This window comes from Argopecten irradians, chromosome 7 (genome assembly GCF_041381155.1).
Source record: "Argopecten irradians isolate NY chromosome 7, Ai_NY, whole genome shotgun sequence".
NCBI classification, from domain to species: Eukaryota; Metazoa; Mollusca; class Bivalvia; order Pectinida; family Pectinidae; genus Argopecten; species Argopecten irradians.
In genome coordinates this window covers 17,314,050-17,337,245 of record NC_091140.1, presented here as the reverse complement: position 1 = coordinate 17,337,245, position 23,196 = coordinate 17,314,050, and the positions used below count along the sequence as shown (strand labels likewise).

Below are 23,196 nucleotides of genomic sequence, written 5' to 3'. Positions count from 1 at the left end.
TAGGCCTAAGAATGCAAATTACCTATAAATTGGCATGATGATCGATTGTTCTAATCAAGTTTGTGATAAATAATATACTTTTATAGCTTTAAAATGTTTTATTTTAAAAACGAAACCAGATATTTTTATTTGCATATGCGACACGGTTAAAAATATTTCTTCCGTTAGGGAACGAGGTTTATTGCTGGAAAATTCTGTCGGCGTTACTCACGTGTGTTGCTGTAAAGTGAAAGCAGAAGGTAACGATGGTGTTATATCAGTGACAGTTTATAGTTCACAATAGAAGCCGTCCCATGTGCAGTATAAATTGCTAAATATGTAGCATTGTGAATTTTTATAAATAACAGGCTGAACATTTTCGTAAATTATGCTGCAATTTTAACCAAGGGGAGATAATTTTGTAGCTCAACTGGTATAGCTTTTAAGCCACTAGCACACTTCTTATAAATATATGTCATTACAAAATCTTCTTGTTTATCAAAATGAAATTACTTTGAATAAAGTAAAATGTGTAGCTAGCCTATGTGACTATATGCACATGCAGAGTGCTGCAGACACCACTCTGCAAATTCCAATGGTCTGTCTGTCAGGGAGTCATGATAATGGCCCAGATCTAATCATGATTGTGAAAATTAAACAGTGTCATTTTATTTGGTTTCTAAAGTTTATGCACCCCAAATAATTAATCTGAAGAACTGATCCACAAGTGATTTTTTGCACTGGGTAAACATATGTAATACCAATAATCTCTATACTCTGTCTTCTTCCTTTCTATCAACAGGGTTATTCAGAAATAAGTCCCATTATCCTTAATGGAGCAAGAACGCCGGTGAATCAGACATAGAGTTTTGGAATTTAATATGCGACAACAATATTGATTTTGCATGATGATGCATTAAGAAATTATCAAATGCCCTTGTAATCAATTTCATACTTTTAATATAGACTTAAAGGGACAATTCAGTGAAGCTAATTCATTTACATAACCATGAAGCAAAATATGACATAACTGTATTGTTCTATATTTCTTATGAAACATATAACAAGAAATATTGACAAATTCCACAACATTGTTAAGTATTTTGATTGATACTTTTGAAATTCCAAATCGTTGATCAATATGATTAAGCAGGTACAATTAACAGGTACGCTCTACCCATACCCGAGCCAAAGTTATGCACATTAAACAAATGCAATGTATAACCACTTAGAAGTTGATGAAATTATTTTTAGACAAGAACATGCATCTAATAAAGTAAACACACTACTGTAAGAGCAATTTGAGAAGTTCTAGACAAAAATGTCTTTACTATACTGGCAAGGGCCAGGATTCGGCATACAAGTCATCTGACCAATATGTGTAATGGCAGACAGAAAGCAAGTTTGAACATTTCACATAAAGTTCACTACAGTGCGGGCTTTTCTGGCATATCACAGTAAAACCAACCAATCAAATTTCTATTAGAACTGGTTTGTTTCCGATATATGTGCAAATTTTAATGTACTCTAAGACTGAATTGTCCCTTTAACAATCCCCAAGACAGAAACACACACACATACACACACAAAATCAATCCTAAAAATGAAATTTCAATTACACTTATGCTTGACCTCCAGACAACAAATCATGTAAGAAAATACCTCTTACATGGTAATGCTTTATTTTAATCAAAGGCCCACTACATTTCTGAAACAAAACAGTTAAAAAACTTAATCATTTAATATTAATCTCTAATGATGGGGTTTGTTTTTCTCCAGACCTATCAAGATGAGCTTACCAGCCAAGGAGCTACAACTCCTACGGGCGTTTGTAGAGATGGTCAAGACAAATGCCAGTATCCTGTACTCTCCTGAGCTTAAATTTTTCAAGGACTGGTTGGAAAGGTATGTCTTTATTCATCTTAAGTTCATAAATGTTAAATAACTTTAAAGTATTAACACTTGTTATATAAAGTGCAAGAAATGTTTGTAAAACTAATATTACAATAATATTCTGACAATTTGTGCTATTTCAGTATTTGAAACCTGTAGAAATTAGTGTTGAGCATGATATCAATAATTCCAGAACTGTAATACTTTTCTATGTAATGTTTACTATAAATGAAATTATTTTCAGCATGAATGCTACGTTACCAAAGAAACCGGAAAGTCCCCCAAAGCCAGAGAAATCTGAGGTAATTAAATTAATGAAAATTATCTTTCAATGGTGATTATGATTGTATGCTGTTCTCTATATCTTTGAGACAATCCAATGCATTTTCTGAATCATTAAAAATTTTAAGTTTATTTTCTGATCAATAACCTTTTAAGCCCAAAATGATCTTTATCATGACTTCCTGAAATGTTTCAGTCCCCAGAACCAGAGGAGATACCTACATCGACCCCAGAACCAGCCACCGAGCCTGAGGAAGAGCCAGAGAGTGAGGAGAGTGACTTAGGTAAAGATACTGTAGCATCATTAGAAATAACTTCACAAATGTTTTCATGAGATTATATGTAATATTTAATGAAGTTGTTAGCACAGTCATTAAAACCTTTTCAATAATAAGGTTAACATATGAAAAAAACTTAATTAGGCCATTCCAATTTGATTTCTCGTTCATCAGATTTCCCGCTCCTATTTTCCGAAAACGAAATAAAAATAAAATAATTTTTTAACCGCTCCTCATTTTTTTGTCTGGGAATCTGACGAACCCGGGCAAATTTTAGGGTTCATTTTTACTAGTCATCGTTTCCTGGTCACTCAGATGTTTGAATTATTCATACATTGTGTCTTCAAACACGCAAGCGTCTTGCAAACCTTTACAACAACAGAAATGTCAAGTTTTTCCGCCACCACGTGCAGACAGAGTGGTACTTTGAGGTAGAGACTGAGGGACGCATACTTTTTAATAGGACGTGTCCCGATTTCAGTCTGTATTTGCCGATGTCTGCAACTCTTTTAAAAGACTTTGCGTTCGATCTCACTTTAAAAATGGCGACCATGACAGGTGATTTGACTGGCCGACGTTCGAACGAATAACGGTATTTAAGCATGTCCATTATTTGAAGGCAATCGCTAATTAATTAACACCTCAGTTGTCTTATATCTTAAGACCTGGTCAGTGTGAATTTTGACACGTGGCCAACATAGTTTGCATTTGCAAACATGTTTTGCCTGCATGACTTAGTAACAGCTAGCTAGGTGACGATTCGTCTGCTATTCGGTCAAATTAACATCGGTAGTAAATTACACATTTTACTGAGATCCAAACTTAATGTTACTTTAGTGTTACTTTCTACGACAATATAACATACATTTGCTTTCATTTTTGTGTTGATAGGTTATATGAATGTTTGCGTTTGATTTACTCAAAGTGTTTCATGAGTAAATCATAAATAATAAATTTAGAATATTTCTTTTATGATATGAATGCTGATAAACTTTTGAGCCGTACTGTCCATATATTTTTTTTAAAAAATATACTTTTTAGAGACAATTAATTAATGTGATTAAAATGAATTATGTTGTTGTTTACACTGTTGTAGTTATACATTTATAAACATATGCATTATCTCATTCAAAGTATGAGCAGCTAAGTTAGAAACTTGCTAAACAAAAATAGTCAGTTCCATACAATATTATGTGACAACTAAGAAAGAATGTACATGTCAGGTGAGGTTTTATTGGTTTAAATATTTTCCATTAATGCTAATCCCTGATTGTTTCTATTAGTTTGTTGGTTTTTGCTGATAGCTCTGTCAACAGCAAATTAATTATTTAAATTATTGACAAGAAGTTAAACTTTCTTGACTATTTTCTTAAATAGTATTAAACATTGCTATTTAATGTTGAAATTGGCAAGATTTGTCTTAAAATTGAAATACATGTATATCGTGCATTGAAAGCATTTTGTGTAATAGCATATGTTCAATAGCTGCACAAATACCTTAACGTTAGACTTCCTTGTTTTTACATCTTTGATACAGTTATGAATGTTGAAACACTGAAGAAAACAGCAAAACTCAAATTTTAACATAAAAACTCGGTTATTACTAGTAATTGTTATTTCAAGAAATAAACATAAAAGTCTGATAAAAAATATTGTGAAAATATTCGCTCGCTCCAATTTTTTCCGCTTTCAAAATATTTTAGAATTAAAAAAATTTCGCTCGCTCGCTCCTATTTTAAAATCCCAAAATCCGAAGAACAAGAAATCAAATTGGAATGGCCTTATTGGTAGTTATACTGAGTTTATTCTGTAGTGCATATTGGGGCTGACATAAGGTACCATTCCAAATTGAAAAATGGCCATACTTATTCCCAATTGGTAGCTAAATTTCCCAATTGATACTTCTAATTTACAAAATGTGTGTAGATTTAAAACTATTCAATATGACTAAATAATTGTATTTATATACAAATCATAGCATGCTTATTTGACTCAAAATTAAATTCCCAATTCAAAAAGCCGGGACACCATTTGTCAAACCAGAGAACAGGCCCTGGTGAAAAAGTAGATTTGAATTTTTTTTTAAATTGCAGAAAAAACAAGCTTCTTTTTTTGGACTGATCAGGAAAGAGATACCATATAAATACATACAAATGTATTATGAAATTATGACCATATATCTTAAAACATCATAGATATCTTTTATTTTTTATACATGAACAATATTCTATTTATAGATTTACATAACATGGATGCTTTCTATTTATAGAATTAGACCTGTCCGATGTAATAGAAGATAATGATGAGGAGCTACCAGAATACGGTGATGAAACCATTGAGGTTACTGAAGAGATGATGGACGCAGCAAATGACAAGCGATCAGAAGCCATGGCAGCAATGTCGGATGGTAAGTTTAACCATTAGTTTGAATAAGTTATGATCGTCTCTTGTCAGTTTTAAATTTTTAGCTCACCTGGCCCGAAGGGCCAGTGAGCTTATGTCATGGCGCGGCGTCCGTCGTCAGTCCATCCATCCGTCAACATTTCCTCTAAATTGCTACTTGTCATAGAGTTCTGCATGGATTGTAACCAAATTTGGCCGCAAATCATCCTTTGTGGAAGGGGAACAGAACTTGTATAAATTTTGGCTCTGACCCTTTGGGGGCAGGAGGGGTGGGGTCCAATAGGGGAATTGGAGGTAAATATTCATGCCATGCAACACCTCCTTTTGGCTCTGATCCCCTGAGGCAGGAGGGGCGGGCCCAAAAGCGGAAATAGAGGTAAATCCTATAAATCCCTACTTGTCTTAGAGTTCTGCATGGATTGTAACCAAATTTGGCCACAAACATCCTTGGGGAAGGGGAACAGACCTGGTATAAATTTTGACACTGACCCCCTGGGGGCAGGAGGGGTGGGGTCCAACAGGGGAATTTGAGGTAAATATTCAAATTCCTTCAGAAAAGAAACAATGAACCCGTATTCAGAATATTACTTGGCATTACAAACCAGGTGAGCATTACAGGCCCTCTGGGCCTCTTGTTGGGTGGTATCAAAGAAATCCCAAAGGATTATGGAATTACGAATCAAATATTTTATAACACTGGTGGCAGCGGTGGGATTTCTTTGAAGCAGATATTTTATAACAAAATCTTTAACGTGAAGTTCAAACCCTAAGCCATTGGTCCTAGATTGTAATGTATTATTTTGTTGTCAGGTAATTTTGAAGAGGCTGTTGGAAAGTTCACAGAGGCTATCAAATCCAACCCGATGTCTGCTCTTCTTTACGCTAAAAGGGCCAGGTAAGTCAGAGATTTACTCCTGCATTAAGTACAACTCTTTTTTTTTAGTTCATCTGACCCGAAGGGTCAGGATGAACTATAGCCATCATGCTTCGTCCATCGTCGTGCGCCATGCGCCGTGTGTCGTCTGTAAACTTTTCACATTTCAATCTTCTTCTCAAGTTTGACCAGTGCCATTTAGCTGAAACTTACATGAAATGATCCTGACATGGTCCCGACAAAGTGTTGTTATTTTTCGGGTCGATCCGAAATCCAAGATGGCCGCCACAGCCGCCAGCTTGAAAACACATTTTGAACTTCTTCTCAAGTTCTACCGGTGCGATTTGGCTGAAACTTGCATGAAATGATCCTGACATGTCCCGACAAAGTGTTGTTATTTTTCAGGTTGATCTGACATGTAAGATGGCCGCCACAGCCGCCATCTTGAAAACAAATTTTGAACTTCTTCTAAAGTTCTACCGGTGCGCGCGATTTGGCTGAAACTTGCATGAAATGATCCTGACATGGTCCCGACAAAATGTTGTTATTTTTCGGGTCGATCGATATCCAAGATGGCCGCCACAGTCGCCATCTTGAAAACACATTTTGAACTTCTTCTCAAGTTCTACCGGTGCAATTTAGCTGAAACTTGCATGAAATGATTCTGACATGGTCCCGACAAAGTGTTGGTATTTTTCAGGTTGATCTGAAATTCAAGATGGCCACCACAGCCGCCATCTTGAAAACACATTTTGAACTTCTTCTCAAGTTCTACCGGTGTGATTTGGCTAAAACTTGCGTGAAATGATCCTGACATGTCCCGACAAAGTGTTGTTATTTTTCAGGTTGATCTGACATATAAGATGGCCGCCACAGCCGCCATCTTGAAAACACATTTTGAACTTCTTCTCAAGTTCTACCGGTGCAATTTGGCTGAAACTTGCATGAAATAATTCTGACATGGTCCGGACAAAGTGTTGGTATTTTTCGGGTTGATCTGAAATTCAAGATGGCCACCACAGCCGCCATCTTGAAAACACATTTTGAACTTCTTCTCAAGTTCTACCGGTGTGATTTGGCTGAAACTTGCATGAAATGATCCTGACATGTCCCGACAAAGTGTTGTTATTTTTCAGGTTGATCTGACATGTAAGATGTCCGCCACAGCCGCCAACTTGAAAACAAATTTTGAACTTCTTCTCAAGTTCTACTGGTGCCACAGCCGCCATCTTGAAAACACATTTTGAACTTCTTCTCAAGTTCTACCGGTGCAATTTGGCTGAAACTTGCATGAAATGATTCTGACATGGTCCCGACAAAGTGTTGTTATTTTTCGGATCGATCCAGAATTCAAGATGGCAGCCACAGCCGCCCTCTTGAAAACAAATTTTGAACTTCTTCTCAAGTTCTACCGGTGCCATGTGGCTGAAACTTGCATGAAATGATCCTGACATAGTCCTGACATGGTCCTGACAAAGTGTTGTTATTTTTCGGGTTGATCCAAAATCCACGATGTCTGCCACAGCCGCCATCTTGAAAACACATTTTGAACTTCTTCTCGAGTTCTACTGGTTCGGTTTGGCTGAAACTTGCATGAAATGATCCTGACGTGGTCCCAACAAAGTATTATTACATCTCTGGTTGATCCAAAATCGAAGATGGCTACCATGACACTATATCTAATTAATTTGCTTTATGTTAAGGCCCTTGGGCCTCTTGTTTGAAATAACATATTTTGAAAGAAATTGAAAATGATCCTGACATAGTCCTGACAAAGTGACACCATATATAATTAATTTTACTATTGCCAAGGTAGTCAGATGACCGTTAAGGCCCTTTGGGCCTCTTGTTTTTAGCCCACCATCATCAGATGGTGGGCTATTCAAATCGCCCTGCGTCCGTGGTCCATCGTCCGTCGTCCGCCGTCCGTCGTCCATCGTCCGTCCGAAAACAATGCTTGTTATCACTATTTCTTAAAAACTGCTACAGGGATTTTGTTCAAACTTCACATGGAGGGTCCCCTTGGTCCATATTTGTACCATACAGATTTTGAGGCTGATCTGAAAACAAGATGGCCGCCAGGCAGCCGTCTTTGATTTTGGCAGTTGAAGTTTGTTATCGTTATTTCTTGAGAACTACTGAAGGGATTTTGTTCAAACTTCACATGGAGGTTACCCTTGGTCCCTAGTTGTGCCATACAGATTTTGAGGCTGATCAGAAAAACAAGATGGCCGCCAGGCAGCCATCTTTGATTTTGGCAGTTGAAGTTTGTTATCGATATTTCTTGAGAACTACTGAAGGGATTTTGTTCAAACTTCACATGGAGGTTACCCTTGGTCCCTAGTTGTGCCATACAGATTTTGAGGCTGATCAGAAAAACAAGATGGCCGCCAGGCAGCCATCTTTGATTTTGGCAGTTGAAGTTTGTTATCAATATTTCTTGAGAACTACTGAAGGGATTTTGTTCAAACTTCACATGGAGGGTACCCTTGGTCCCTAGTTGTGCCATACAGATTTCTTGGATTTTGATAATTTAGGTTTGATATCCCTATTTCTCAAAAAGTGCTGAAGGGATCTTTCTCAAATTTAATATGTAGGTTCCCCTAGCTAGGGCCCTTGTTGTGCATATTGCTTTTTTGGACCAATCGGTGAACAAGATGGCCGCCATCTTGGATTTTGATAGTTAAAGTTTGTTATGGCTATTTCTCAGATAGAACTGAAGGGATCTGTCTCAAATTTCATTTGTAGGTTCCCCTAGGGCCCTAGTTGTGCATATTGCATTTTGGGACAGATCGGTCAACAAGATGGCCGCCAGGCAGCCATCTTGGATTTTGTTATTCAAAGTTTGTTATCGCTATTTCTCAGAAAGTACTGAAGGGATATGTCTCAAAATTCATATGTAGGATCCCCTAGGGCCCTAGTTGTGGATATTGTGATTTGGGACCGATCGGTCAACAAGATTGCTGCAAGGCAGCCATCTTGGATTTTTATATTCAAAGTTTGTTATCGCTATTTCTCAGAAAGTATTGAATGGATCTTTCTCAAATTTCACATGTAGGTTCCCTAGGGCCCTAGTTGTGCATATTGTGATTTGGGACCAATTGATCAACAAGATGGCCGCCAAGGAGTCATCTTGGATTTTGATAGTTGAAGTTTGTTACCGCTATTACTCAAAAGGTACTGAAGCAATCTGTCTCAAATTTTATATGTACCGTAGTATGTTTGAAAAAGTTTAAAAAGTACAGAAAAGATCCATCTTTCCTTTGTCAAATATAGATCATTCTTTGGTGGGCGCCAAGATCCCTCTGCGATCTCTTGTTTAAAGGAGCTCTGCTGAAAGAACCATTGAGAGAACTTTAATAAGACATTTTGCTGGTGTGGGTTACTTCCCCTTCTTTGTTTGCCTCTCGAAGATTGTAAAGGTTTTGAAATCTCTCCGATGTCTGCCGTCAATAATTGACTTCTTCTCCATAACCACTGGTCCGATTTCAACAAAATTTTACTGATAGAATCCTTACTCACTGAAAATTGTACAAATGATTGGGCTGAACCTCCCTGGGGGCTGAGGGGCGTGGCCAAAATAGGTCAATTTGGCTATTTCCATATAAACGACTTCTTCTCTGAAACTACGCATGGGATAGCACCAATAATGCAATGGTAACATTCTTATAGGATCAAAATTGTACAAATGATGGGGCTGACCCCCTGGGGGCCTGAAGGGGCAGGGTCAAAAGGGAACAATTTGGCTATTTCCATATAAATGACTTCTTCTCTGAAACTAAGCATGGGATAGCAATCATAATGTAATTGTAGCATCCTTGTAGGGTGGGGATTGAAAAATGTACTAATTATGGGGCTGACCACCCGTGGTGCTGAGGGACGGGGTCAAAAGATATCAATTTGGCTATTTCCATATAAACGACTTTTTCTCTGCAACCAACCATGGAAGAGCACTCATAATGCAATGGTAGCATCCTTATAGGGTTAGGATTTGAAATTGTACAAATCATAGGGCTGACCCCCCAGGGCCTTAGACATGGTGACAAAAAGGTCAATTAGGCTACTATTTTCACATTAATTACTTCCTCTATGAACCTATGTATTAGATATCATATTTGTATGGTATCTATAGCATCATTTTATGGTTGTGATTCAAAATTAAACAAATTTTGGAGTCAATTTTGCTAATTTTTCTAATTGTAGGAGTCTTTGTGATAATTACTAAAAAAAGCCAGGTGAGCGATACAGGCCCTCTTGTTTGTTCTGTGTACATGTGTTGTCCTGCTCCTAACAATTGAATATGCACTGTTTAAAGTCACTGAGAAAAATATAATTTTGAGCTTTTATTGCAATTAACTTAGATAGTAGGCTTAAAGTTCCATTTCTATTGTTTCAGCATTTACATCAAAATGAAGAAGCCGAAGAAGGCCATACATGATTGTACCAAGGCCATATCTCTGAACCCTGATTCAGCCCAGCCCTACAAATGGAGGGGCAATGCTTACAAGTATGTAAATTATTGCAGATATTGGTGCTAGTTATTAAAACATTATAAAAACTTACAAAAATATTACATCTGGCACTGTACTTTTATTTGAAATATTTTATCTAGTACTTTATGAATGCTTTATTTAAAATGTTTCACTTGGCATTTTTACATAAGTTTACATAATTTACCAATTTAAATTTTGTTAACAATTAATTCAGAGTTATTTGCACTTGCATATTGGTAATGATTGTAAAGTCAGGAATTTTTTATAAAAATTACGTTACTATCAATATCTATGCACAAGGCGCAGACAACTCTCTGATATGTAAAGACAGGATATTTAAACCTCATTTATATCAACAATATCTTTTATTGGATAAAGATGTGCTGTAGGTCTCTGAAAGTTGGTGATGTATATATTACCCTTTATCGGCAGGATGCTAGGGAAGTATGAAGAGTCCTACCACGACCTCACCATGGCGTGTAAACTTGATTTTGATGATGTTGCTGATGAACTTCTCCATGCTGTGAAACCTAATGTTAGTAAAATTATTAAACTGATGAATAAAGAATTTAAAAAATCATAGATATATATACATGATCTGTCATAAAAAATATGAATGACTACCGAAATACATGTTGATGTTGACGCATCATGGTCCCGTCATCAGGATCAATGAAAATACCAAATCAGAAAAAGAAGGGTATTGAAAATTGATCTTCGTTCATTAGGTTCAATCAGATTTTAATATATTGAAGAAATTTCATATTTAGATACCTTTTAAAGTCAATAAAGTAAAGTATTCGTTCAGCGGGACGATTCTGTTATCACAATTGTCGCTTTATTTAGGCTATGAAAATTATGGAACATAAAAGAAAGTATGAAAGGAAAAGGGAAGAAAAAGAAATTAAAGCCCGCAAGGAAAGATTACGCAAGGCAAAGGAAGAATATGAAAGACAAAAACAGGTAATTCAAAGTTAGTTTTTGTTTTTTGCACATTTTAAGTTGAAGATCTTACCTGATTTATCTTTTATTATAACTCTTACAAGAATTTCCATTCTAGATAACATTTGCATCATATCACATTAATGTCTTACAGAATTGTTTTTAATCTTCATTTGCAATAGTTTCTTACTAGTATGTATGAATTTATGAAACTTACAGTCTGCTGCCTAATATAATGTTTGTCTGAACACTTAAATGAATCCTACATGAAAACTAGTTGGTTTGCAATAATTTGTGAAATTTACCTTGCAGCAAAGCTCTACAGGTAACACTGGTTCACCTGGAGGATTTCCTGGGGGCTTCCCCGGAGGTTTTCCCGGAGCTGGTGGTGCTGGGGGATTCCCTGGGGCAGGAGCTGGTGGATTCCCTGGGGCAGGAGGATTCCCTGGGGCGGGTCAGTTCCCTGGGCCAGGGGCTGGAGGTGGAGCAGGAGGATTTCCTGGTGGATTCCCTGGGGCTGGTAAGTTACCAGTCTATCATCCTCAATAATCCAGGGGTTAATATTATTGTCATGATGTCCATTTCTGGGTTATCTCATAGTAGTGGGAAAAAAAGACCAATCACAGGCCTGCAGAGACTTCCTTTGAAGAGAACAGAGAGAACGACGCCCAACTTCAAATCCTTGAAGTCAACTAAAGCGTAGGATTTTTCGATTCTTTTGATGTACATCAATATACCAAACTAAATCTATGTGTCTTATCTGTTTCACATGGAACCTTCAGTTTTGCTATAACACAGTCTAAGGGTGGTTATAAACGACAGTGATAGTAAATCTATGCCATACTATGCAACTGTCTAGAAGCTGATGAATACTTCATTGGTCTTCATGGCATTACACTTGATTCAGTTAATCCTGGGCCCATGTTCGGTTGATTGGGTTTAATGCCTTATTAAGGACAGCCTCCGCTGTACAAATTGTTTTGGGAGGCTGTAGTATATTGGTGTTTTGTCTCTTTACAAAAGTGGATTACTTGACCTTTTTATAGCCATTCCTAGTGTATAGAAGTGAGTTAATTTCATAATTTTGGATTAGTGTTGGATTAGCCCTTTGCAAAATCAACTTTGGTTAGGGATTAGAGACAGACAATGTACGGAATCTCTTAAATTCCATGTAATTTCTTAGTTTTGTATTCATTAATGTGTGAAAATTTATCAAAACATGCTTTTGTATAATAAAATTTATATCAAATGGCCTGGGCCCAGTTGTTCAAAAGGTGATAGCTTAATTACTTATTTAGTAAAAATTTCATTTCTCGTTTGCTGCAACATTTGTGATTATATGTGTAATCTTGAAAATGGACAGGTAGATAAAGAATGAAAGAATCACCTTTTGAACAACTGATCCTAGGCTGATCATATTTCCTTGTTTGTCCTGAACAGGTGCTGGTGGTCCAGATCTTTCTAGCATACTCAATGATCCTGAGATTGTACAAGCTTTCTCTGTAAGTAGTCTGTAGGCCTATTGAGAGAAGTGATTTACAATTTGGTGTTTAGTCTGAAATGTAAAAAGCTTCTATGAGAAGTTTCATGAACATTTCCCAATTTAAGGAAAAAATTCCATAAGAAAACATTACAAAAGTTAAGGAAAAATGAGAATGTTCTTTTAATTTCTGTAATGCATTCCTAGAAAGGATTTTTAATTATTAAGGAATTTTCCTAAAATTGGGAAATTATTTCAAAAGAATAAAAAAACTGTAAATTTTAACTGTGAAAAGACATATGTGAAGGGAAGTATATTTCAAATTTTAATGTGTTATTAGCATTCTAAAAAAGAGGAAAAAAAAGAAAAACAAGAAAAAATAAATACTTTTTGTTTCTTTCTATAAAAATACGACTTTGTATTTTAAGTTCAGTTTTATGAATTCAAAAGGTTTAAATGTATTCATTACACAAAACATTTGTACTTATGTAAATGAACATGTAAAGCTCTCTTTAATATGTATATTATTAACGTTTTCCTTGCAAACAAAACCTTGCATTTAAAAGAGACTGCACTAATTGCATTTCTATATGTTGTATATGTATGTACATGTTTGTATATAAATTGTTACAAATCCTTGAATTTATCATTGTGGTTACATGTTCAAAATCCATATTGTGCTAAAAGTGGATGGGCTCAAATATGTACGTTTAACAGTATTTAATGTTTTGTCTTGTCAACCTCCAGATGATGTCAATGCCAAAGATGTGAAACAATTTGAAATATTGTTGGATAGCTACTTGAAAATAACAATTTAAATATAAACACTACACAGATAGTAATGAACAGTTGTTCACGAAAGTTATTGTAAACCAATAAAGGGAAGAGTTCATGTACCACGTTATATCTGACAAAATTGTTTCTATTGAGGATGGAATGACGTCAAAAGATGATATCCTGCGCTAATGTCATTTCAGCATTAAGATTACTCATAGTCCCATTCTGTATATTGATATTATATGGACATAGAGGCTTGAAGCCTATGACCATTATTCATCATTGTATTATCTGTCTACTATTTCCAATAGGACCCAGAAGTTGCTGCAGCATTCCAGGACATCAGTCAACACCCGGAGAACCTTATTAAGTACCAGAACAACCCCAAGGTCCAGTCCCTTATCAACAAGATGAGCTCTAAGTTTGGAGGCGGAGCAAGAGCTCCAGGGGCTCCTCCCATGGTTAGTAGGACAAAAATTGTCTGACAGTCACTTATGATCAGATTTCGCATTCAGTTGTGATTTAATGATTTTAAAATGAACTTTTGTAGTCTTTATTGATTGGAGTAATATGGAAGTTATGATAGTGTATAGATGAATGGGAAATTATTTTTTGTATGCTAATTTTGTGGCAAATAGTGAATTAGAGATTTTAGTATTGTGTGATTAGGTTATTTTATCGCCTTCATGGCTCTGCCTATTGCTTGTACCAAGTCTTTATGGTATTAAGTTTTATTGAATAACATTTTGATTCATAATATTTTTACTATGAAAATTGTTAGCAGAACAAATTCTTCCTATGTATTTACAATTATTTATTTGTTTTCATGCTGTGGCCAAGTCATGAAACAGGTCAGTCACTTCCTGTCCCATTTTGACAAATGGTGACAGGAATTTTATGTCTTACAAACATTTCTATTTTTTTTTTCAGTGAGGTACAGCACAAAACAATATATCGATGGTGACATTAGTGGATGTACAACAACTCCAGAGGGCTGATGGTATAGCAGATGTTTGTTCTACGGTTCTCCGCAACCGATGTGTCAAAATGAATTATGCATTAATTCTTTTTTTTATATGCACAAGACATTAGAACCAAACTAGTTTCTTAATATTGTGTTTACAAGAATCCAGTAATACTGTATTAAGTTTAATCTTAAAGTATTAACATTTTCGTTACAACACATAAGTTTAATGTTTCTGTCCATATATGTACATGCTATAATTGTAGGGGGCAAGAGTTAATCGGTCCGTTAGTGGTAAGGAATTAGTGTTGTGAAGTTATAAACAGAATTATTGTATGATATACTAGCATTTCCTTATGCTACACAGATGTGTTATTTTATGTTAGTGGTATCAAAGGGGTTAATTTTATTTTATGTTGAAGTCGGTTTTCTATAGAATGAAGTTTGGGCGCTTACTATGCTAGAGTTTTGTGTACTTAATCACGATGTCATTAATTGTCTAGCATACATGCTAGTTATACATGTGTATTTTTAGCCTCCAAATATCATCCCTTATTTCAATACTTTTACACATAGCTCCCACATCACAATGAATTGATTCCTGCAGCAATCCTGTTTAAGTCATTGCATATTTAACAATTTTCTTTGTCATTCCCCATGTTAAGATCACACTGAATGTATTAGCGTTATAAGAGAAAATGTATAACATTTCAGATTGAGAAATAAGAGTTGGATGATTCAAACTTTTGCTCTTTCTTTGCCATTGTGATATTTAGATACCAAGTTTGTAAAATATAGCACATCTATTGAAGATTGTTTTAGGAAAGTCATAAACAATTGAATATCTGTCATTTCTAAACTAACGAATTTGTTTCTGAAAAGTGAAAATCTGATGATGTATCTATTGCCGTAACCAAATTACTGCTTTCCTAATTTTACTTTCAAAGTTATTGGTATCAAGTTCACAACATTCCATAACTGGTTATTGACATGGGTCTAATGAACAATTTTACGAAAGATTTTGTGTCAGAAAACGTGATTTACTTTCCTTTTCCTTTTTCTAATAAAAAATTTCAAGAAATTGATGAAACAATTACTAGGGAGAGAGTATTAATATGCATGCCAGTTACTTTCAATATTCGCACTGGATTACTAGTTTTATTCCCGCTTTACAGGGGAAAATGTTGTGGCTTATAATCCGGAAAATACGGTAATTATATGTTTGTGTTAAAGACTTATTTTGCTGTTCTGGTTATTATTTACTTGTTTTGATTTTCAGTTACATACAATGTACATGAAAATGTTTAAGAGAAAAATGCAATATTGTTAAAAATTTCTTTGAATATTTCTACAATTTCAAAGGGTCAATTAATATAGCATGGTATACTAGTCACTCCAGTTCTGATTCAGCTCTATCGTGTGTGAATGCTATTCAAAATTAGGATAGTCAAAATGATTCTTGGATCTGTATACACATTATATATGTACTTAACACAATAATCCCTGAAAATTTATAATAAACTGTTCCATTCTTTGAGTAAGTAGAGTTCAAATGTGTATACAGGGATGAATGAGTTAAAAAACATGCTTTTATATTTTAGAAATGACCAAGAAACTTGTTTGATGAAAATTAGGATTGTAATCAATACTGATATTGATAGTTATTGATTAATTAATTATATGGAAGTTTTTCATAAAAAATTAAAAATGATGTACAGTTGGCCACTTATGTGTAGCTTTGGTAATCAGAAACACTGAAGTGTTATTTTTAAGCCAGTATTATCAAAATTAGAGCAAGTGCATTAAGCCTTCCACTATTATTAGAATGAAGCATTTATTTATTTTTGAGCTTTAGTTTTGAAGCAGAAAGTTGGATCATATTTGATATTTTGTTATCTGATCATGAAAAGCATTTGAATTAAGCACAAAGCATTTATTTTAAATCTGTTTTTCCTACTCTGTAAACAGTATGTATCTCCTAATGTAATGTATACGTTCTGTGGAATTTTCATCTAGTAATGTACACCAACCTATTTTCGTATGCGATTTAATTTTCCGCGTATATCACTGGCAATGAAGCATCACGAAAAAAATTGACGCAAAAATGTTTCAAATTCATGAAAAATAGAACCAAAGAGGTCTTGATCATGAAAATTCAACATTGTGAATTGTGAAGAATTTGTAACGCGGGAAAAGGCTTAATTACTTCGCTGCAAAAATAATTTGGTTTATCGTATGATTGATTTTATGGGTGTTAGCTGTAGAGAATAGTTGACTTTGGTTATACCAGTTGAATGTTTCACTGTAATTGTTTTGTACACATTGGTTAATAGAAAGACATCAAAGATGATCTCGTGTTCAATATGGTGTTTGTATCTATAGTACTGGATAACAATGACTATAGAAAGTCGTTTTAAGCACATTAATTTTACAAGATTTTGAGATAATCTTAAAAACGGTACATAATGTCTTCTCTCCAAAAATCATGTTTTATTAATCTATTCTGTCCAAAACACCTCCCCGTCTTTAAGTGACTGATATAGGAGTTACTTAGCAACACTTCTTGTCATTTTTTTTAATTTTGCCATTTTATACAATTATTATTTCTGTTTTATGTATTAAATTTTGAGAAGTAAATGATTTAAAAGGGACCTGGACTCTTGTGTTTTATCACTGTAATAATGATAAGTGATCATCCTGCTTTCTGTACTGTAAGAACTGCTGTCAAATATAACACTTGCTCACAGGGTATGGATGAAAACGTAGGATAAAGAGGAAAACTCTCCCACAGTCTATTGATAAAAAGGCAAGATAAAGAGAAAGGCTCGGTCACAGGGTGTGGATAAAAAGGCAAGATAAAGAGGAAGACTTGATCACATGGTTTAGATGAAAAGGAAGGATAAAGAGAAAGACTCGATCACAGAGTGTGGATGAAAAGGCAATATAAAGAGAAAGACTTGATCACATGGTTTGGATGAAAAGGTAGGATAAAGAGAAAGACTCGATCACATGGTTTGGATGAAAAGTCAAGATAAAGAGGAAGACTCGATCACATGGTGTGGATGAAAAGGTAGGATAAAGAGAAAGACTCGCCACAGAGTATGGATGAAAAGGTAGGATAAAGAGAAAGACTCGATCACATGGTGTGGATGAAAAGGCAGGATAAAGAGAAAGACTCGATCACATGGTTTGGATGAAAAGGTAGGATAAAAGAAAGACTCGCACAGGTGGGAAAAGAGATAAAGAAAGACTCGATCACATGGTGTGATGAAAAGGCAGATAAAGAGAAAGACTCGATCACATGGTGTGGATGAAAAGGAGGATAAAGAGAAAGACTCGATCACATGGTTGATGAAAAGGAGATAAAGAGAAAGACTCGATCACAGGTGTGGATGAAAAGGCAAGATAAAGAGAAAGACTCGATCACATGGTGTGGATGAAAAGGAGAAAAGAGAAAGACTCGATCACATGGTTGGATGAAAAGAGATAAAGAGAAAGACTCGATCACATGGTGTGGATGAAAAGGCAGATAAGAGATCGATCACAGATGAAAAGAAGATAAAGAGAAGACTGGGAAAATGAGAAAGCTCACATGGTGTGGATGAAAAGGTAGGATAAAGAGAAAGCTCGATCACAGGTGTGGATGAAAAGGCAAGATAAAGAGAAAGACTCGATCACATGGTGTGGATGAAAAGGCAAGATAAAGAGAAAGACTCGCCCACAGGGTGTGGATGAAAAGGTAGGATAAAGAGAAAGGCTCGATCACATGGTGTGGATGAAAAGGCAGGATAAAGAGAAAGACTCACCCACAGAGCGTGGATGAAAAGGCAAGTTAAAGAGAAAGACTCGCCCACAGGGTATGGATGAAAAGGTAGGATAAAGATCACATGGTTTGGATGAAAAGGTAGGATAAAGAGAAAGACTCGATCACATGGTGTGGATGAAAAGGTAGGATAAAGAGAAAGACTCACCCACAGGGTATGGATGAAAAGGCAGGATAAAGAGAAAGACTCGCCCACAGGGTATGGATGAAAAGGTAGGATAAAGAGAAAGACTCGATCACATGGTGTGGATGAAAAGGCAGGATAAAGAGAAAGACTCGCCCACAGGTGTGGATGAAAGGTGGATAAAGAAAAAGCTCGAACATGGATAAAGAAAAAGGAAAGCTCGCCCACAGGGTGTGGATGAAAAGGTAGGATAAAGAGAAAGACTCGATCACATGGTGTGGATGAAAAGGTAGGATAATGAGAAAGACTCACCCACAGGGTATGGATGAAAAGGCAGGATCGAAAGAAAGACTCGATCACATGGTATGGATGAAAAGGCAGGATAAAGAGAAAGACTCGATCACAGGTATGGATGAAAAGGCAGGATAAAGAGAAAGACTCGATCACAGGTATGGATGAAAAGGTAGGATAAAGAGAAAGACTCGATCAGAAAAAGAAAGACTCAGGGTATGGATGAAAAGGCAGGATAAAGAGAAAGACTCGCCCACAGGGTATGGATGAAAAGGCAGGATAAAGAGAAAGACTCGCCCACAGGGTATGGATGAAAAGGCAGGATAAAGAGAAAGACTCGCCCACAGGGTATGGATGAAAAGGCAGGATAAAGAGAAAGAGAAGACTCGATCACATGGTATGGATGAAAAGGCAGGATAAAGAGAAAGACTCACCCACAGGGTATGGATGAAAAGGCAGGATAAAGAGAAAGACTCACCCACAGGGTATGGATGAAAAGGTAGGATAAAGAGAAAGACTCGATCACATGGTGTGGATGAAAAGGTAGGATAAAGAGAAAGAAAGACTCGATCACAGGGTATGGATGAAAAGGCAGGATAAAGAGAAAGACTCACCCACAGGGTATGGATGAAAAGGTAGGATAAAGAGGAAGACTCGATCACATGGTGTGGATGAAAATGTAGGATAAAGAGAAAGACTCGATCACATGATGTGGATGAAAAGGCAAGATAAAGAGAAAGGCTCGATCACATGGTGTGGATGAAAAGGCAATATAAAGAGAAAGGCTCGATCACAGAGTGGTGGATGAAAAGGTAGGATAAAGAGAAAGACTTCGCCCACAGGGTGTGGATGAAAAGGTAGGATAAAGAGAAAGACTCGATCACATGGTGTGGATGAAAAGGCAAGATAAAGAGAAAGACTCGATCACATGGTGTGGATGAAAAGGCAAGATAAAGAGAAAGGCTCGATCACATGGTGTGGATGAAAAGGCAAGATAAAGAGAAAGACTCGCCCACAGGGTGTGGATGAAAAGGCAAGATAAAGAGAAAGACTCGCCCACAGGGTGTGGATGAAAAGGTAGGATAAAGAGAAAGGCTCGATCACATGGTGTGGATGAAAAGGCAAGATAATGAGAAAGACTCGATCACATGGTGTGGATGAAAAGGCAAGATAAAGAGAAAGGCTCGATCACAGAGTGTGGATGAAAAGGCAAGATAAAGAGAAAGACTCGATCACATGGTGTGGATGAAAAGGTAGGATAAAGAGAAAGACTTCGCCCACAGGGTGTGGATGAAAAGGCAAGATAAAGAGAAAGGCTCGATCACATGGTGTGGATGAAAAGGCAAGATAAAAAGAAAGACTCGATCACATGGTGTGGATGAAAGAAAGTAAAGAGAAAGACTCGCCCACAGCTTGGGATAAAAGGTAGGATAAAGAGAAAGGCTCGATCACATGGTGTGGATGAAAAGGCAGGATAAAGAGAAAGACTCGACCCACGGTGTGGATGAAAAGGTAGGATAAAGAGAAAGGCTCGATCACATGGTGTGGATGAAAAGGTGGATAAAGAGAAAGATGCTCGATCACATGGTGTGGATGAAAAGGTAGGATAAAGAGAAAGGCTCGATCACACTCGATCACATGGTATGGATGAAAGGTAGGATGAAAAGGTAGGATAAAGAGAAAGAGAAGACTCGATCACAGGGTGTGGATGAAAAGGTAGGAAGATAAAGAGAAAGGAGATCAAGAAAACTCGATCACATGGTGTGGATGAAAAGGTAGGATAAAGAGAAAGGCTCGATCACATGGTGTGGATGAAAAGGCAGATAAAGAGAAAGACTCGATCACATGGTATGGATGAAAAGGTAAGGATAAAGAGAAAGGCTCGATCACAGGGTGTGGATGAAAAGGCAAGATAAAGAGAAAGGCTCGATCACATGGTATGGATGAAAAGGTAGGATAAAGAGAAAGGCTCGATCACATGGTATGGATGAAAAGGTAGGATAAAGAGAAAGGCTCGATCACATGGTGTGGATAAAAGGTAGATAAAGAGAAAGACTCGATCACACAGGTGTGGATGAAAAGGTAGGATAAAGAGAAAGATCGATCACATGGTATGGATGAAAAGGCAGGATAAAGAGAAAGGCTCGATCACATGGTATGGGATGAAAAGGTAGGATAAAGAGAAAGGCTCTCGATCACAGGGTATGGATGAAAAGGCAGGATAAAGAGAAAGACTCGATCACATGGTGTGGATGAAAAGGTAGGATAAAGAGAAAGACTCGACCCACAGGGTGTGGATGAAAAGGTAGGATAAAGAGAAAGACTCGCCCACAGGGTGTGGATGAAATGAAAAGGTAGGATAAAGAGAAAGACTGCTCGATCACAGGGTGTGGATGAAAAAGGTAGGATAAAAGAGAAAGACTCGATCACATGGTGTGGATGAAAAGTAAGATAAAGAGAAAGGCTCGATCACATGGTGTGGATGAAAAGGTAGGATAAAGAGAAAGGCTCGATCACATGGTGTGGAAAGATGAAAAGGATCAATGGTTGGATGAAAAGAGGAAAGAGAAAGCTCGATCACATGGTATGGATGAAAAGGTAGGATAAAGAGAAAGGCTCGATCACATGGTCTATGGATGAAAAGGCAAGATAAAGAGAAAGACTCGCCCACATGGTATGGATAAGAAAAAGGCTCGATCAGGATAAAGAGAAAAGAGAAGGCTCGATCACATGGTTATGGATGAAAAGGCAGGATAAAGAGAAAGACTCTACCCACAGGGTATGGATGAAAAGGTAGGATAAAGAGAAAGACTCGATCACAGTCTATGGATGAAAAGGCAGGATAAAGAGAAAGACTCGCCCACAGGGTATGGATGAAAAGGAAAAAAAAGATATCACATGTTGGATAAAAGGTAGGATAAAGAGAAAGACTCACCCACAGGGTGTGGATGAAAAGGTAGGATATAGAGAAAGACTCCCCACAGGGTGTTGATGAAAGGTAGGATAAGAGAAAGTGGGTATGAAAATGCAAATAAAGAAAAAGACTCCAACGGGTGGGATGAAGTGGATAAAGAGAAAGGCTCGATCACATGGTGTGGATGAAAAGGTAGGATAAAGAGAAAGACTCAACCACAGGGTATGGATGAAAAGGCAGGATCGAAAGAAAAGACTCACCCACAGGGTATGGATGAAAAGGCAGGATAAAGAGAAAGACTCACCCACAGGGTATGGATGAAAAGGCAGGATAAAGAGAAAGACTCACCCACAGGGTATGGGTGAAAAGGCAGGATAAAGAGAAAGACTCCCACAGAGCATGGATGAAAAGGTAGGATAAAGAGAAAGACTCGCCCACTGGGTGTGGATGAAAAGGTAGGATAACGAGAAAGACTCGCTCACAGGTGGTTGATGAAAATGTGTGGTGCATACTAGATAGAAAGAAGTACACTACAGTGAGTGAAATTTTCAGGGTCTCGTACATCAAGTACAGGAATGACAAAGAAAATTAAATATGGACTCTTTAAACTTTGAAGAGGCGTTTTCCACATCCTATCAACCATGGGATTAATGGACCGTTTTACTGGAATATTATGAAAAAATGTTCTTCTAAATTTTTGAGGATTTTCAGATATTGGACTGTTGAAGTTAAAGAGTTCATATATATTCTTGACAGTGGTAAAATATCAAGATCAGTTTTGAGGCCATATACATATGTTAACATCAGCTACGAGAGGTGGAAACGCATTATGTAGGCTTTATATTAGGACAACAGCAGTACACTCATCGTCGCAAACGTAGAGCGGTAACTTGTTTGTTTCCAACGAAGTGGCAGACTTAGAGAGGTGGAAAAATCTATGAAGGATTTATTTTTTGTGGACAGCAAACTTGCACCTGGACCACAGTACTCTGAACGATAAATTTGAGGACAGTCGATGGGAATCAAGAAGGTTGACAGATTTGTGTGTAGTATTTCTCTGTTGAAAGCGAAAAGAGGCTGATAGATGAAACAAATCTTTTAAGAGCATATATATTATATGGGCATAAACAGCAGGCGTAGACAGGCCGAATTCCCCTAAAACGAACTTTTGTAAGGGAAACAAATGAGACAGAATTAAAAGAGGTATGTGAAGACCTTAGATGTGGATATAATCTATAGATTCAAAAGAGATAAAGGAGCTACTTCTGGATTGCTGCGAATAGAAGAAAAGAAATGGAGGATTTCTATAAGGCAGTCGCAAAGTGTTGAAAGGTACGATATGATTACAATTATGTTTCGAGCATACACTCCCAATTTTACGTTTAAATATACCTTGCAACAAATGTAAAATACCCATACATAGAAAAGGGATGAATTCGTCACCGCCATTAGCTTTTTTTTGTTTAAGCATATCTTTATATTTTTATAAATTGACTTTTCGGTTCCTTTTGAGCTCTAATGTGTTATTCACGCTTGTGCTTTCACAAAATATTGAAAATGTACTGTGTCTCAAAAGTGCACCATCCACTACCTACATTTTCTGAAATTTACTCCGTTACAGTACTTGGGCCGATCATACCCAGACAAAAACACAGATTTCATTAAAAGAATTGAAAAGC

At 36.7% G+C, this 23,196-nt stretch overlaps 1 protein-coding gene across 1 annotated transcript; it reads left to right on the top strand.

Moving 5' to 3' along the window:
- The first annotated feature begins 145 nt into the window (after window positions 1-145).
- On the top strand, window positions 146-17,016 carry LOC138327721 (hsc70-interacting protein-like). The gene is made up of 13 exons (XM_069274038.1): window positions 146-239; window positions 1,759-1,884; window positions 2,117-2,174; window positions 2,351-2,438; window positions 4,702-4,839; window positions 5,646-5,730; window positions 10,106-10,216; window positions 10,635-10,737; window positions 11,049-11,165; window positions 11,457-11,664; window positions 12,585-12,646; window positions 13,713-13,862; window positions 14,332-17,016. The coding sequence occupies exons 2-13, from the start codon at window positions 1,769-1,771 to the stop codon at window positions 14,332-14,334; spliced, it is 1,239 nt and encodes a 412-aa protein (XP_069130139.1). The 5' UTR covers window positions 146-239; window positions 1,759-1,768; the 3' UTR covers window positions 14,335-17,016.
- Window positions 17,017-23,196: the final 6,180 nt, after the last annotated feature.